The sequence below is a fragment of the Amblyraja radiata genome, chromosome 14, assembly GCF_010909765.2.
Source record: "Amblyraja radiata isolate CabotCenter1 chromosome 14, sAmbRad1.1.pri, whole genome shotgun sequence".
Classification (NCBI taxonomy): Eukaryota; Metazoa; Chordata; class Chondrichthyes; order Rajiformes; family Rajidae; genus Amblyraja; species Amblyraja radiata.
In genome coordinates, this window is record NC_045969.1 from 31,184,905 (window position 1) to 31,203,134 (window position 18,230).

Consider the following 18,230-nt stretch of genomic DNA (forward strand, 5'->3'; position numbering starts at 1 on the left):
GGGAACCGCACGGAAACCTTGGGTGGGGCGCAAAGTCTCCAGAGGTTTCCGTTCAGGTTTCCTAAGTGGGACAGGGGCATTACAGAGCCAGAGACCCAGGCTCTTGCCTGACTACGGGTGCGGTCTGTACAGAGTTTGTACGTTCTCCCTGTGACCACGTGAGTTTTCCACGGGAGCCCCGGTTTCCGCCCACATCACAAAGACGTGCAGGTTTATAGACCAATTAGTTTCTGTAAATTGCATAGAGTGTGTAGGATGCGAAAGTGGGATAACATAGAACTAGTGAATGGGTAATGGATGGTCGGAGCAGACTTGGTGGGCCGAAGGGCCTGTTTCCACGCTGTATCTCTAAACTAAACTAAACATTCAATATTTTAGGTTGTAACCCTTCTTCAGGCTGAAAGAGGGTCCTGACCTGAAATATTATCTGTCCATTCCCTCAACAGATGCTGTCTGACCTGATGAGTTTCCTCCAGCACTTTTTAAAATTTAAGATTTATACCTGTTCAGAGATCATGTTTAAGACAGAACATATGTAAAAGTTTTTTAAAAAGACACAAAGGCTGGAATAACTCAGCGGGCCAGGCAGCATCTCTGGAGAACATGGATAGGTGATGTTTCAGTTCAAGACCCTTCATCATAAATGTTCTCCAGGGATGCTGCCAGACCCGCTGAGTTACTCCAGCACTTTGTGTCCTTTTTTTTCTTGTTTCTATTGTACACACAGATTTTGCCCTGATGCTGTAATTGGCAGCAGCTAAGACAACATGTAGTCTTATGTAAGATGTTGCTGAGGCTGTATTTAGAATATTGTGTTCATTTGTGGGCACCATGTTATAGCAAAGATGTTGATAAGTTGGAAAGGGTGCTGAGAGGTTGAGCAGGCTGGGACTCTTTTCCCTGGAGCGCAGGAGGATGAGGGGTGATCATATAAAGGTGTATAAAATCGTGAGAGGAATAGATCGCATGGTCACACAGAGTCTCTTGCCCAGAGTAGGGGAATTGAGAACCAGAGGGCATAGGTTTGAGGTGAATGTGGAAGGATTTTATAGGAATTTTATAGGGTAACACAGGGTGGTGGGTGTATGGAACGAGCTGCCGGAGGAGGTCGTTGAGGCAGGGACTATTGCAATGTTTAAGAAACAATTACATGGTACATAGATAGGGTTGGTGTAGAGGGATATGGGCCAAATGCAGGCAAGTAGGACTAGTATAGCTGGGACATATTGATCGGTGTGGGCAAGTTGAGCTGAAGGGCCTGTTTCCACGCTGTATCACTCTATGACTGAGATTTAGTTAACAGAGGGCACTACTGAAATTTATACTTTGCCACTGTAATTTCAGTGTTCACTGAATGCTACTTTAGTACAAAGTACACATTAATCTGTTCCACATACTGACTTCTCCTGCCAATTCCTTCTTAAGGTCATGGCACACCAAGGGCGGTAAAACACAAGCGATCACAAAGATCGATAGGAAGATTTCCCAAACAACCAATTACATTTGTAGAACATGATGCAATTCACAATTAATGGCAAGTATTGATGGAACCACATGTTCATATGGATGATTGAAGGTATATAAATAATTTTAAACCACTCAGGATTATGCATTCATGCCAGTAAAGTGGAGGTAATTGATCACCCATTATAGAACTATATATTGTAACGTGGCAGCCATTATGCTATAATGAAGAACAATCCTCAATTTGTTTCAATAAATTCATCCTACATAACTCTTTATTAACACATAAATTGGGGCGCAAGTATCAGGGTACAACAACATTTAAGAATACCAGCCTTTGCTCCTCTACAGCACATGCTGTCTCCACTTTTTCATATTATTTACTGTATTTGCATAAACTTTCCCATGTTGAACATGGCTACTTGAATGCTCTGACAAATTACAGTAACATTTAACATTTAAAAAATCCTCCTGCAGAGCATTCCTTTAATTACAGCCTACCATTAAATCACTTCATTAAAAGCCCAACGGTACATAATTGACTTGTGCATACACTGGTCACCACCTCATTGTTAAAGCATTTATACAAAAATGTTCATGACCTCTGGTGATCCTGTAGCATGCTACAGCCAATGCTCTGCTTAGTATCATAGCGAAACACAGCACGGAAACAGGCCCCTCGGCCCAACTCGTCCATGCCAACCAATATCCCTAACCGAGCAAATGTTACTTGCCTACGCCTGACCCAATCCCTCCAAACCTTTGTAGACACAAGGAACTGCAGATGCTGGAATCTTGAGTGTGGAGGAACTCAGCAGGTCAGGTAGCATCTGTGGAGGGAAATGACGCGACGTTTCAGGTTGGGGCCTTTCTTCAGACTGCTCCTTCTTCAGTCTGATGAATGGTCCCCGACACGTCTGCTGGGCATTAGTCATTGAGGCAGGTCACTTGCTCTTCTTAGGCAATGGTACAATAGATGCCAACCAAGTGGGAAGGTTCAGACCGCAGAAGTGATATCTTGAAGATGTCCTTGAATATTCCAGCTAGTTGGTCAGCACAGGTCTTTAGTACTTGGCTAGATAGCTGCAGCATGATGTCCCAACTTCTGAACTCAATACCATGACCGATGAAAGTAAGTGTGCCAAATACCTTCTTCACCTCTCTGCCCACCTGTGTCAGCACGTTCCTGGAACCATGTACCTGAATCTCTTGTTCTCTCTGTTCTATAACGTTCCCCAGTGCTCTGTGAGCTTTTAAAGAAATGATATGGGATCCAGAACATCTACGCAAGAGTGCTACTTGTGTCATTGAGAGATACAGCACAAAACTAGGCCATTCAACCACGCCAACCATTAAACACTTATGGATTTGGTAGCCCATTAGGGGTCTTTGAACAACGGTTTACCCAAAAGACAATACTTCCAGCTAGAGCAGACAATATTATATTGTAGCAATATGGTAAAGATTTCTGGATAGAGGAACATCAAGCCATGTATAACAGATGTAAGGAACAGATAGACACAAAATGCTAGAGTAACTCAGTAGGACAGGCAGCATCTCTGGAGAAAAGGAATGGGTGATGTTTCGGGTCGAGCCCCTTCTTCAGAATGTTTATACATGTCCAGGCTGTCATACATGTATGTGTCTCCAACACGTGCAAGGAGCAGCACAGGGTCAGTAGTGCAAAGGGGTCTCCCGTCACTGGACATTAAGTGAAATCATGTTAATAATTAAAGCAGAGAAAGAAAATATAAGAGATCTGCCTATTACTCACTCCTGAATTCTGACTATGTTTTAAATGTATCGCTAGCCTCAAACTGTGCACATTTACATTCAGAGTTTATTTCTGAAGGAAATACTTTAAGGCCATTTGAAAAAAAAATACACAAATGCTAGACAGTTTTTTGTTTTTAAAAAACTATTTGTTCACACATCTCCCTCTGAGAGGGCAAGCATTTAAATCAGGCCCTTAAATCAGGAAGGTGGGTATATTTCCTCACCATCCAGTCTGGGTAATCGCTAACCTTCTTAGCACCAGCTTTCTCAGGGAATCTCAAGGTCTACATACACATACGTGTCTCCAACACGTGTAAAAGGATGTCAGGGCAGGGTTGTCCAATATTTCTGTAAAACCTGTTTAAAATAACATTTTAAAATTGACATAAAGTGATGTTTCAAGTCGGGACCTATCGTCAGACTTCTGCCTAAAGTGCAGACCATGCTAATGTTAAATTACATCTGATGGACCCATGAAGTGTTTGCAGTTCCTCGTCATAGAGTTATACAGCATGGAAACAGACCCTTCGGCCCAGCTTACCCACATCAACCAACATGCCCATCTACATAAGTCCCACCTGCCTGTGTTTGGCCCATGTCCCTCTAAACCTATCCTATCCATGTACCTGTCCAAATGTTTCTTAAACGTTGTGATAGTACCTGCCACATCTATCTCCTCCAGCAGCTCATTCCCGACACCCAAGACCCTTTGTGTAAAAAAGTTACCCCTCAGGTTCCTATTAAATGTTTCTCTCCTCACCTTAAACTTATGTCCTCTGCTACTTGATTCCCCTACTCTGGGCAAGATACTGCGTTTACCCGATCTATTCCTCTCCCGATTTTGTACACCTCTATAAGTTCACCCCTCATCCTCCTGCGCTCCAAGGAATACAGTCCTAGCCTACTCAACCTCTCCCTATAGATCAGGCCCTCGAGTCCTGGTAACATCCTCATAAATCTTCTCTGCATCCTTTCCAGCTGGACATCATGTGTCCCCACTTTGAAATTGTGATTAGTACCAGAGTTGGCACTGCGTACCACACTGAAAGATAAGATGAAGTTACCAACTAGGACACAAGATCCATGTATTTCAAGGCACGTTCAAATTAAATTGCAGCAGGTAAAAAAAATGCACCTCATCCCATTTCAAAAACTTTCCTAACTCATTTTGGCTAAAGAAAAGTTAGCGAGGAATAGCAAAGATCACATAATCGATAGGTCACCCACACGATGTCAAAGAACAATGACTGTCTGAACATTCGATGATCCATTAGCATTTCAGTGAAGTCTGCCAACAAAACCATTGAAACTTCCTTTTAGCAACTTTCTTCACTGTGAAATGTCCTGGGACTCAGTGTGGTATGTGGCTGCAACAGCATCTCAGCTAAGCGAGCTTCATTTGCAAGTGGACCCAATGGAGATCATTTGAACTTAGACACAATCGAACCATTTGTTGAGTATCATTCATCTCAAAAATGCCTGCATTAGAGTCAATGTGTAAGGCAAATGATAATAGTAGGCGGCACGGTGGCTCAGCGGTAAAGTAGTTGCCTTTGCAATGCCAGAGACCCGGGCTCAATTCTGACTACGGGTGCTGTCTGTACAGAGTTTATACGTTCTCCCGTGACTTGCTTGGGTTTTTTCCGGGTGCTCCGGTTTCAACCCACACTCCAAAGACGTACAGGTTTGTAGGCTAATTGGCTTGTTAAAATGTCCCTAGTGTGTAGGATAATTTAAGTGTGCGGCAATTGCTGGTCGGCACGGTCTCGATGGGCCAAAGAGCCTATGTCCGTGCTGCATCACTAAACTAAACTAAATACTAAACTAAATTAAATAATATAGATAGATTGCCTACCTTGAAATTTCGAAGACTGGATTGTGTTCTCAAGCAAGGCTTTGAAGATGCCAATGACTTTTGAGGGGACAATGTCACCTTCAATAGTGACATCTGGTTGATGCCATTCTGGAGAACTCTTCAGGAACTGATCCACCTCCAGCCACTGGTGCAGCTTCTCGGGCTCTCGGACCGGCAAGATCAGCTTGGAGCCGCTCAGCGTATAATAACGCCATTGCCGCACCCTCCGTTCCATGTAGGCTGCCAAACCTCTCACCGGGACCATGATGACGAGCTGAGATGGTGATTGAACCTAAGAGAGCAGGACACCACTTGGAAACTACGATATCCCTCCAACATTTCAATCCACATGGACATTTGAAATACTAACAAAGGGATTTGTTGTTGGGGTACGACCAATGATTCAATCAATGATTCAATTATATTTTATTGTCACATGTATCTAGGTACAGTGAAATGCTTTGTTTTGCATGCAACCTGGTAAAATCATATAGCAGACCTCACATAAGCAGCACACAAGTGTCGCCACTTTTAGCACTGACAAAGTTACAAAAATTCACCAAACAGTCCTGTCCACACGTGGCAGTAGACCAGTATTACAAACTATGCCTTCAATAATACTTTGATTTAAGCAGAAATGTTTTGTAAAGACCATGTCCAATTAAATCATCAATGACTAAAAGTCAGCTGATCAATACAGTTAAAAACAAGGAAGTGCAGATGTTAGTTAATGCACAAAGTATGGAGTAACTGAGCAGGTCAGGCAGCATCCCTGAAAAACATGGATAGGTGACGTTCCGTGTCAGGACCCTCCTTCGGAACAGCCCAACCCGAAATATCATCTATCCATGTTCTCTAGAGATGCTGCCTGACCTGCTCAGTTACTCCATCACTTTATTCCCGAAATGATACTTGGATTAAAACAGAAATGTTTTTGTAAAGACTATATCCAATTTGATCATCAATGACTAGAAGTCATCTGACCTAAATAGTTTGAAGTGAGTCTGGGTTTGCTCTCTATATCACTGATATTGGGTCAGTAGTCATTAATAATCAATAGTTAGCTTGTTTGAGAGAGTAAGCCAGTGGAGTGTTAAGTAGGAGATCAGTACTTGGAGATAGTTTTAAAATAAAAGGTTTGGAGAATATTACTATCTGTAAATCAACATTATTCTCCCTGCACATGTAAATAAAATTTCAATTTGCATTCACCCTTTCAACAATCACTGAGTCTTTACTGAGAGTCACTACCTCCAGATATCACACCCAAGTAGCCATTATTCGTTGACTCAGGTGTGGCAGACAGCTGACATTCAATCATGTTGAACACCACTTGTGGTTAGGCCCTGATTAACAGGATTGACTTTAGACTAGAGATACAGCGCGGAAACAGGCCCTTTGGCCCACCGAGCCCGTGCCGAACAGCAATCACCCTATACGCAAGCGCTATCCTACATACAAGGGACAATTTTAAATTTCATGTGCGATGCTCTGGGAAACGTCTTTTCATTTTGCACAGTACAACTGTTGCTTGCAAGATGACAATAAAGGTTGATTGATTGATTGATTGATTTTACAACTTACCGAAGCCAATTAGCCTACAAATCTGCACATCTTTGGAGTGTGGGAGGAAACCAGGGAACCCGGGGAAAATCCACAGGGTCACAGGGAGAACGTACAAACTCCCTACAGACTTCACCCGTAGTCGGGATTGAACTCAGGTCTCTGGCGCTGTGAGGCAGCAACTCTGCTGCTGCGCCACTGTGCCCGCTCTGAGGATTTGTTGAGAATAAAGGGCCTGTCCCACTTGGGCGTTATTTGTGCGTCATTTACGCTACATCATTTACGCGTAACGACGCACGACACAACATCATTTACGCGTCACGCTCGCACGGCGTGCATTACGAGTGTGGTGAGGCGTGGTGGCGTAGGCAGTGACGTGCGGTCGCGCGCGGCGCCCCAGGATTTTGGGATTCACAAAATCTTCGCGGGCCACCTGCGTGACGTGCAAATGACGCCCAAGTAGGACAGGCCCTTACGTCTTGTGTAGCATTCTTCCAAAACGTGTTTAAACCTAATGAGGGTTGGTAAAGCCAACTTTCAGTTGTAGATGCTTATCTATATTGATAGAACCCAGCTGATCGAATTAGGTCTGGTGAACAGACAAATTTGTATTGGGAAAAATACCATTATTGTGCAACAATTTATTTTGCACCCCACTTCCTTTGAATGTAGACCCTTCTCTACAGTGAGCCCTGCACGGGATGGTTTCAACGAGACTGAATACAAGGAGCCGTGTGTTGTGGAGTTTCCACAGTGCTGACAATGTAAGTTTGGTTTTATTCACTGTCTGTTCAGACGTTGTTCTTATCTCGCTTTGTTCTTGTTGCTAAGCATTTCTTTTTATGTACGTCAGATGTGTTCAATTTTGCTGCCAAATTATTTTTGCTGTCACACCCCTGTTCTAATCCCTCTATTGTTGGCATGGACTATCATCAAACATATTGAAAAGCTCTATTAAAATTAGCATTTTGGCTGCTAAACTTGATGTCATGAGTACTGGGAAATGCTCACTTCAATCTCTGTGAATCTAATATCAAACCATGCAGAAACACAATGGGGGGAGAAAGAAAAACCAGCAGAACATTGTGAATAAATAATTGTTTTCTATCATCACTGTTATCTTTGAAATTGGTTTTGTAACCTGAAAATATCTAAGGGGTTTTGGAAACAGCACCAGATCAGCCAAAATAAAGCAAAGATTTATAAGCCAAAATAAGTAATCTTGTCGCAAATGGTAGGATATGCATTGTTAACACAGACACAAGGAATTGCAGATGCTGGTTTACAAAAAAAATACACAAAGTGCTGGAGTAACTCAGCTGGTCAGGCAACATTTCTAGAGGACGTGGATATGTGACGTTTCAGGTCTGAAGAAGGGTCCCAACCCGAAACATCACCTATCTACGTTCTTCAGAGGTGCTGCCTGAATCGCTGAGTTACTCAGGCACATTGGTGTTTTTTTTTTAACATAGTTGGACAATATGGACGTGGAAAAAGTCTTGAAATATGGATAAAACAAGGGAGAGATGGTATTATCTAGAGACAGCGGGAAGTGGAAATATTCCAGGCAATCACATAATGGATTGAAGTTGAGAGAGTGGGAAAGTGTTGGGATGAGAGGGTAGAGCTATGGGAAGCAATCACCAGAGACGTACCTGGATGGAGGCATTCTGTACTCGTTTCCCTGACAGAATAGCTGACCATTTAGCAACTAAAGCCAGCTGGTCCTAGCAAAACAAATGAATCATAATGTTTAGAGAAAGAAAAGTCGACATAAACCATGCATTCAAAAGAAAAGAAAATCAGAGAATTCAGAACAGCAATAGTAGTATTAATTCAGAGAAAAATTATATGTGTTGGGAGAAAATCAGTGAGACTGAGAACATGGAATTTTTCTTCACATGTACGACATAAAACAATACAACTTAATACACGGAACAATGTATCTCTCAAAGTTATGTAAAATGTACAAAAATACGTATATAAATGTACATATAACCCCTTCTTCAAATCTTTGTACAATATACCTTTAATTCAACATTGCCCAATTCACTTTATCCAATTGTTATTCATTTTTAATTCAAATAATTGGATGGTATTTGAATTAAAAAAGGAGCAAACTAAAACAGGAGATCAGAAGGGCAAAAAGGGGCCAGGAGATAGTTCTGCCGGGTAGCATAAAAGACAATCCCAAAAGATTTTTTAAATACATAAGGTGGAAAAGGGTAACTAGAGAGAGAGTGGGACCTGTCAGGAATAAAAGCGGTCACCTCTGTGTGGAGCCACAGGAGATGGGCAAGGTCCTCAATGAGTATTTCTCCTCTGTATTTACCGCGGAGAAAGACAGTAGGGCGGAGGAAATTGGAGCGGTCACTGAAAGCGTCATGAGAGCAGTCAGGGTTAGCGTCGAGGATGTACTGAAGGTACTGTCATGTTTGAAGGTAGACAAATCTCCGGGGCCTGATCAGATATATCCAAGGACATTGCGGGAAACTAGAGAGGAAGTGCGGGAGCCCTGGTTGAAATTTATGAGTTGTCCTTGAATACAGGAGAGGTGCTGGAGGATTGGAGGGTGGCAAATGTTGTGCCTCGTTTCAAAAAGGGCTGCTGGGAAAATGCTGGGAACTATAGGCCGGTGAGCTTAACATCTGTAGTTGGTAAGTTACGGGAGAGTATTCTGAGGGATAGGAGATACAGGCATTTGGATGGGCAAGGGCTGATTAGGGACAATCACATGGTTTTGTATGTGGGAAGTCGTGTCTCACAAATCTGATTGAGTTTTTTGAAGACGTGAGCAAAAAGGTTGATGAAGGCAGAGCTGTAGATGTTGTATACATGGACTTTAGTAGGTGTTCGTAGGGGTGTATTATAGACCGCCAAATGGGGAACGAGAATTGGAAGAGCAAATATGTAAGGAGATAGCAGATATTAGTAGTAAGCACAAGGTAGTGATTGTGGGAGATTTCAACTTTCCACACATAGACTGGGAAACACATTCTGTAAATGGGCTGGATGGTTTGGAGTTTGTAAAATGTGTGCAGGATAGTTTTTTGCAGCAATACATAGAGGTACCTACTAGAGGAGGGTCAGTGCTGGACCTCCTGTTAGGAAATGAGACGGGACAGGTGGCGGAGGTATGCGTTGGGGAGCACTTCAGGTCCAGTGATCACAATACCATTAGTTTCAATATAATTATGGAGAAGGTCAGAACTGGACCAAGGGTTGAGATTTTTGATTGGAGAAAGGCTAACTTTGATGAGATGCGAGATGATTTAAAAGGAGTGAACTGGGACATTTTGTTTTATGGGAAAGATGTAGAAGAGAAATGGAGGACATTTAAAGGGGAAATTTTAAGAGTACAGAATCTTTATGTTCCTGTTCGGTTGAAAGGAAACAGTAAAAATTGGAAAGAGCCCTGGTTTTCAAGGGAAATTGGACATCTTGTTCGGAAAAAGAGGGAGATCTACAATAATTATAGGCAGCATGAAATAAATGAGGTGCTTGAGGAGTATAAGGAATGTAAAAAGAATCTTAAGAAAGAAATTAGAAAAGCTAAAAGAAGATATGAGGTTGCTTTGGCAAGTAAGGTGAAAGTAAATCCAAAGGGTTTCTACAGCTATATTAATAGCAAAAAGATAACGAGGGATAAAATTGGTCCATTGGAGAGACAGAGTGGACAGCTATCTGCAGAGCCAAAAGAGATGGGGGAGATATTGAACAATTTCTTTTCTTCAGTATTCACCAAGGAGAAGGATATTGATTTATGTGAGGTAAGGGAAACTAGTAGAGTAGCTATGGACACTATGAGTTTCAAAGTAAAAGAAGTATTGACACTTTTGAAAAATATAAAAGTGGATAAGTCTCCAGGTCCTGACAGGATATTCCCTAGGACATTGAGGGAAGTTAGTGTAGAAATAGCCGGGGCTATGACAGAAATATTTCAAATGTCATTAGAAACGGGAATAGTCCCCGAGGATTGGCGTACTGCGCATGTTGTTCCATTGTTTAAAAAGGGTTCTAAGAGTAAACCTAGCAATTATAGACCTGTTAGTTTGACTTCAGTGGTGGGCAAATTAATGGAAAAGATACTTAGAGATAATATATATAAGCATCTGGATAAACAGGGTCTGATTAGGAACAGCCAACATGGATTTGTGCCTGGAAGGTCATGTTTGACTAATCTTCTTGAATTTTTTGAAGAGGTTACTAGGGAAATTGACGAGGGTAAAGCAGTGGATGTTGTCTATATGGACTTTAGTAAGGCCTTTGACAAGGTTCCTCATGGAAGGTTGGTTAAGAAGGTTCAACTGTTGGGTATAAATGCAGGAATAGCAAGATGGATTAAACAGTGGCTGAATGGGAGAAGCCAGAGGGTAATGGTGGATGGCTGTTTGTCAGGTTGGAGGCAGGTGACTAGTGGGGTGCCTCAGGGATCTGTGTTGGGTCATTTGTTGTTTGTCATGTACATCAATTATCTGGATGAAGGGGTGGTAAATTGGATTAGTAAGTATGCAGATGATACCAAGATAGGGGGTGTTGTGGATAATGAAGAGGATTTCCAAAGTCTACAGAGTGATTTAGGCCATTTGGGAAAATGGGCTGAAAGATGGCAGATGGAGTTTAATGCTGATAAATGTGAGGCGCTACACCTTGGCAGGACAAATCAAAATAGGACGTACATGATAAATGGTAGGGAATTGAAGGATACAGTTGAACAGAGGGATCTGGGAATAACTGTGCATAGTTCCTTGAAGGTGGAATCTCATATAGATAGGGTGGTAAAGAAAGCTTTTGGTATGCTAGCCTTTATAAATCAGAGCATTGAGTATAGAAGCTGGGATGTAATGTTAAAATTGTACAAGGCATTGGTGAGACCAAATCTGGAGTATGGTGTACAATTTTGGTCGCCCAATTATAGGAAGGATGTCAACAAAATAGAGAGAGTACAGAGGAGATTTACTAGAATGTTGCCTGGGTTTCAACAACTAAGTTACAGAGATAGGTTGAATAAGTTAGGTCTTTATTCTCTGGAGCGCAGAAGTTAAGGGGGGACTTGATAGAGGTCTTTAAAATGATGAGAGGGATAGACAGAGTTGATGTGGACAAGCTTTTCCCTTTGAGAATAGGGAAGATTCAAACAAGAGGACATGACTTCAGAATTAAGGGACAGAAGTTTAGGGGTAACATGAGGGGGAACTTCTTTACTCAGAGAGTGGTAGCGGTGTGGAATGAGCTTCCAGTGGAAGTGGTGGCGGCAGGTTCGTTGGTATCATTTAAAAATAAATTGGATAGGCATATGGATGAGAAGGGAATGGAGGGTTATGGTATGAGTGCAGGCAGGTGGGACTAAGGGAAAATAGTTGTTCGGCACGGACTTGTAGGGCCGAGATGGCCTGTTTCCGTGCTGTAATTGTTATATGGTTATATGGTTCGACAAGGTGCCGCATGGTAGGCTGCTCTAGAAAGTTAGATCGCATGAGATCCAAGGAGAGATAGCTGAATGGATAGCAAATTGGCTCCATGGAAGGAAGCAGAGGGTGATGGTGGAGGGTTGCTTCTCGGACTGGAGGCCTCAAGGTTCGGTGCTGGGTCCGTTACTGTTTGTCATCTACATCAATGATTTGCAGATAGTGAAGATGGTTGTGAACGATTGCAGCAGGATCTGGATCGATTAGCCATGTGGGCGGAGGAAATGTTGATGGAATTTAATACAGAGAAGTGTGAGATGTTGCATTTTGGGATATCGAACAAGGTCAGGACATACACAGTAAATGGTAGGCCGCTGGGTAGTGTTGTAGAGCAGTGGGATCTAAGAGTAAAAGTGCATGGTTCCATGAAGGTCGAGTCGCAGGTAGATAAGGTGGTCAAAATGGCTTTTGGCACTTTAGCTTTCATCAGTCAGAGTATTGAGTATAGAAGTTGGGAGGTCATGTTGCAGTTGTTTAAGACGTTGGTGGGACCGCATTTAGAATATTGTGTTCAGTGCTGGGCATCATGTTATTGGAAAGATATTGTCAAGCTTGAAAGGGTTCAGAAAATATTTACGAGAATGTTGCCAGGACTAGAGGGTGTGAGCTATAGGGAGAGGTTGAGTAGGCTGGGTCTCTATTCCATTGAGTATAGGAGGATGAGGGGAGATCTTATCTTATAGAGGTATACAAAATCATGAGAGGAATAGATAGGGTAGATGCACAGAGTCTTTTGCCCAGAGTAGGGGAATCGAGGACCAGAGGACATAGGTTCAATGTGAAGAGGATATAATAGGAATCCGAGGGGTAACTTTTTCACACAGTGTGGGTGTATGGAACAAGATGCCAGAGGAAGTAGTTGAGGCTGGGACTATCCCATCATTTAAGAAACAGTTGGACAGGTACATGGATAGGACAGGTTTGGAGGGTTATGGACCAAGCGCAGGCAAGTGGGACTAGGGTAGCTGGGCCATTGTTGGCCGGTGTGGGCGAGTAGGGCCAAAGGGCCTGTTTCCACACTGTATCACTCTATGACTCTGTCAGATTTAAAACTAGTGTGCTAGAATAATCACAAGACAACTGTACAAAATAACAAACATTCCAATTAATAAAAAATAATTACATAAAGAGAACATTTTGAAATACCAAGCTGTTATTTCTACATCAACTCAGACATCAAACAGACTTGAACTGTGCTCAACACTCAGATATTAGAGACACAGATGCTGAAATCATACATAAAACACAAAGTGCTCAAGTAACTCAATGGATCATGAATGGAATGGGTAGGCAACTTTTGGGGTCAGGACCCTTCTTCAGACAGATATCTTCTTCCAATAGATACTAGGTAGACATTAATGAGACCAAAAAATAACTTCATGTCTTCATTGTTGTTTCCAGTAGTGGGCCAGTCCAGGACCAGAGGCCCAACCACAGAATAAAAGGACATGTCTTGAAAATGGAGATGAGAAGGAATTTGGGTGGCAAATCTGTGGAATTCACTGTCATAGACAGCAGTGGAGGCCAAGTAATTAGATATTTTTTAAGCAGAGATTGATAGGTTCTTGATTAGTAAGGGTGTCAAAGGTTACAAGGAGAAGGCAGGAGAATTGGGGTTGAGTGGGGAAAATACAGTGCCCTCCATAATGTTTGGGACAAAGACCCATCATTTATTTATTTGCCTCAGTACTCCACAATTTGAGATTTGTAATAGAAAAACTCACATGTGGTTAAAGTGCACATTGTCAGATTTTATTAAAGGCCATTTTCATACATTTTGGTTTCACCATGCAGAAATTACAGCTGTGTTTATACATAGTCCCCCCATTTCAGGGCACCATAATGTTTGGGACACATGGCTTCACAGGTGTTGTAATTGCTCAGGTGTGTTTAATTGTCTCCTTCATGCGGGTACAATAGAGCTCTCAGCACCTAGTCTTTACTCCAGTCTTTCCATCACGTTTGGAAGATTTTATTGGGGACCAAAGTTGTGCCAATGAAAGTCAAAGAAGCTATTATGAGACTGAGGAACAAGAATAAAACTGTTAGAGACATCAGCCAAACCTTAGGCTTACCAAAATCAACTGTTTGGAACATCATTAAGAGAGCACTGGTGAGCTTACCAATCACAAAGGGACTGGCAGGCCAAGTACAACCTCCACAGCTGATGACAGAGGAATTCTCTCTATAATAAAGAAAAATCCCCAAACACTCTTCAGGAGTCAGGTGTGGATTTGTCAATGACCACTGTCCGCAGAAGACTTCATGTACAGAACTACAGAGGCTACACTGCAAGATGCAAACCACTGGTTAGCCGCAAAAATAGGTGGCCAAGTTACAGTTTGCCAAGAAGTACTTAAGAGCAACCACAGTTCTGGAAAAAGGTCTTGTGGACAGATGAGATGAAGATTAACATATCAGAGTGATGGCAAGAGCAAAGTATGGAGAAGGAACTGCCCAAGATCCAAATCATACCACCTCATCTGTGAAACACGGTGGTGGGGGTGTTATGGGCTGGCATGTATGGCTGCTGAAGGTATTGGCTCACTTACCTTCATTGATGATACAACTGCTGATGTAGTAGCATAATTAATTCTGAAGTGTATAGACACATCCTATGTGCTCGAGTCCAAACAAATGCCTCCATCTCATTGGCCGGCGGTTCATTCTAGAGCAAGACAATGTTCCCAAACATACCGCTAAAGCAACAAAGGAGCTAAAAACTGGTCAATTCTTGAGTGGCCAAGTCAATCACCTGATCTGAACCCAATTGAGCATGCTTTTTATATGCTGAAGAGAAAACTGAAGAGGACTAGCCCCCAAGACAAGCATAAGCTAAAGATGGCTGCAATACATGCCTGGCAAAGCATCACCAGAGAAGACACCCAGCAACTGGTGATGTCCATGAATTGCAGACTTCAAGCAGTCATTGCATGCAAAGGATATGCAACAAAATACTAAACATGACTACTTTCATTTACATGACATTGCTGTGTCCCAAACATTATGGTGCCCTGAAATGGGGGGACTATGTATAAACACTGCTGTAATTTCTACATGGTGAAACCAAAACGTATAAAAATGGCCTTGTGCACTTTAACCACATGTGATTTTTTTTCTATCACAAATCTCAAATTGTGGAGTACAGAGGCAAATAATTAAATGATGGGTCTTTGTCCCAAGCATTATGGAGGGCACTGTGGATGAGCTACGATGGGCTGAATGGCCCAAGTCTTTTGGTCCTATTCTGTTCCTAGCAGCTCAATGCTGGTCAAAAAAAAAATCACGTGACTCTTGGAGGAACAGGAAATAACAATGTTCCAAGTTATTTTTCAATCGTCATGCCAATTTAAATTAAATTGTAGCAATTTTCATCACATGTGCTTTCAGCATCATTCTCATGGCTCTGGGAGTTCAAATGAATTCAGAAAAAACCCCACAGAAAAAGGAATGATTTGCCCTTGGTTGAGACCATAAATAACTGAACTATATCGAGCTAGTATTTAGGACTTCAAAGTTTCCTTAAATAACTAACTCCATTCCTTGACATTTACCTCTCCTCTTCAAAAACCGAGTAATGCCTTTGGCTCCGTTGTGCTGTAATTCCTCCATTGCATGCTTTGTATCTTTAGCAAAAACGCTCCAGAAAAAAAATGTTTTTGTATCAGTTTCCTAGCTCTTACTTGAACCCCCTTTGAATCTTGTGTCCCTGCTGATCTTACAAATAGCTGGAGATTGTGAGGAACTAGAGAGAGTTTTGCCACAAGGATGGAATATCACCAACACCATGTCTCAACTCCTTACTCTACCACGGATGGACCAGTAATACTGAAGGGAGATAGTATTGCATCAGGTAGAAACAAGGAACTGCAGATGCTAGTTAATACACAAAGTGCTGGTGTAACTCAGCAGGTCAGGCAGCATCACTGGAAAACATGGGTAGGTGACGTTTCGGGTTGAGACCATTCTTGGCAACATATAGAATGCAATCAGAAGGAATTCCTTAATGGGATAAGTCTAAGACCAGGGAACGGAAGCACATATAAGTCTCCCCCTCTATCTGAATACTAGAATACTAGTGAGAGAATAAAATGCTGTTAAGGTATTGCTGTAGTCTTTTCAATGTGGTGAAGTAAAAGTTGCTTATTGCAGAACATAGCAACACAATCGAACCTATTGTTATGCAGCACAGCAGCATGGTGGAGCAGCGGTAGAGTCGCGTCATTACAGCGCCAGAGCCAGAGACCCGAGTTCAATCCCGACTACAGGTGCTGTTTGTACGGAGTTTGTATGTTCTCCTTGTGCCCGCGTGGGTTTTCTTCGAAAGCTCTGGTTTCCTCCCACACTCCAAAGACGTACAGGTTCATAGGTAAATTGGCTTTGGTAACTTTGTAAATTGTCCCTTGTGTGCAAGATAGTGCTCGTATACGGGGCGAACTGGTCGTCGTGGATTAAGTGGGCTGACGGGCCTGTTTCTGCGTTGTAACTCTAAATGTAAAGTCTAACTAGCAACACAATATAACCTAATAGGTTATAAATATGTTATATATATTTAACCTATTTAATATATAATAGGTTAATGTTATATAACCTTTGATATTAATTTTAAGTTTATATAAACCTTTTAAGGTTATAACCTGTTTCTGGTTATCTTTTCAACAGGTTTAATGTAGTTAAAATAGGCTTCTCAGCTAAAATGGAGTCCTCTGCTAACAGAATTCATCGAATAAGGTGGCTCGCTTAGAAAAATAATTAGTGCTGAGAAAAATAATCTTGCTTACTTTGGAAGAGTAAATCCTGAGGCTTCAGAAAATGCAGCCTCAAGGCCAAAGGGAAGTAGACGAGACAAACTTTCCTTCCCAGAGACATTGGGATTAGCTCAACTAAATAATTCCTGTTCCCATACCTAGTCCAAGTAAACATTGTTGACTGTTGTGTACATATTAGCAACGTAGTGCAGGCTTATTCAGTATAAGTACATACTGCAAATGAGCTCACTGGACTTCACCTCAAACTGGGATCTGGAAGGGTGCCAGGACCCACGAATTCTCTCAGCAAGGCCGCTGTCTAAGGAATGTTTTGACTAGTTCACTATTGCCAGACAGAAGTGTGGTTTTGCTTTTTTCAGTGGTAAACTAGCTAAGCAGAAAGATCCAAGCCACTGTATATAGAACGGTACAGCAGAGGAACAGGCCCATCAGCAATGTCTGTGCCAAACATGATGCCAAGTTAAACTAATCTCCTCTGATTAGTTGTTTAAGAAGGAACTGCAGATGTTGAAAAATCGAAGGTACACAAAAATGCTGGAGAAACTCAGCGGGTGCAGCAGCATCTATGGAGCGAAGGAATTCCTTCGCTCCATAGATGCTGCTGCACCCGCTGAGTTCCTCCAGCATTTTTGTGTTCCTCTGATTAGTTTATGCACATGATCCTGCACATCCACGTGCCGATCAAAAAGCCTCTTAAACGCCATTACCACCCCTCACAGCGCATTCCAAGCACCCACCACCCCCTGTGTAAAAACTAAAAACATCTCCTTTGAACTTTGCCCAACATTGTTCAACATGCAGGTTTTTGCGAACGTCTTGCAAATTCCTACACATTTATGGTACAGGGAGAAAAAATGGTGCAATAAACATATTGCCTGCCAGTTTCAGATATCAATTCTTACAAAACCACAACTTCAGGGCTGCAACTTAATGAATGGGAGAGACAGAGAAAGTTTACCTGCATTCGCAACAAATGTCAGCAAGATTGGACTGAAAGCAGTGCAAAGAGATAATTAAAAACAGACATTTGCACCCAAATCTATCCCATTCTAACTCCCAAAGAGTTCCAACACCTTATTTCAGGCCCAACAAGTGACGCAAAGGAAGAAGGTAACAGAAGTAGAAATGTCAACTGCACTCCAATAAAGGAGTTATGACCAGGTCAATGTAGAAGTCAATAATAATTTGCTGAAAACCTCTTGGTTCTAACAACTTGTTTATACAGGCCCACCACCGACTTTCCACCAGCCTTAGTTTCAGAGAGAGAGAGGGGGGAGGGTGGGGTCGCAAGGTTTTTTACAAAGGACTTGCGAGCGTCGCGACTGGCAGCGCGTT

The 18,230-nt window shown here is 42.2% G+C and overlaps 1 protein-coding gene across 2 annotated transcripts in view; it reads right to left on the reverse strand.

Moving 5' to 3' along the window:
• Nucleotides 1-18,230, reverse strand: part of mab21l3 (mab-21 like 3) — a 45,740-nt gene that overhangs the window by 13,887 nt on the left and 13,623 nt on the right. For both annotated transcript variants that reach the window (XM_033033004.1, XM_033033003.1), the window contains 2 exons: nucleotides 8,314-8,385; nucleotides 5,096-5,387 (listed from right to left, as the gene is read on the reverse strand). In XM_033033004.1, the coding sequence (XP_032888895.1) occupies nucleotides 5,096-5,387; nucleotides 8,314-8,385 (364 nt within the window). The remainder of the gene's footprint in view (nucleotides 1-5,095; nucleotides 5,388-8,313; nucleotides 8,386-18,230) is intronic.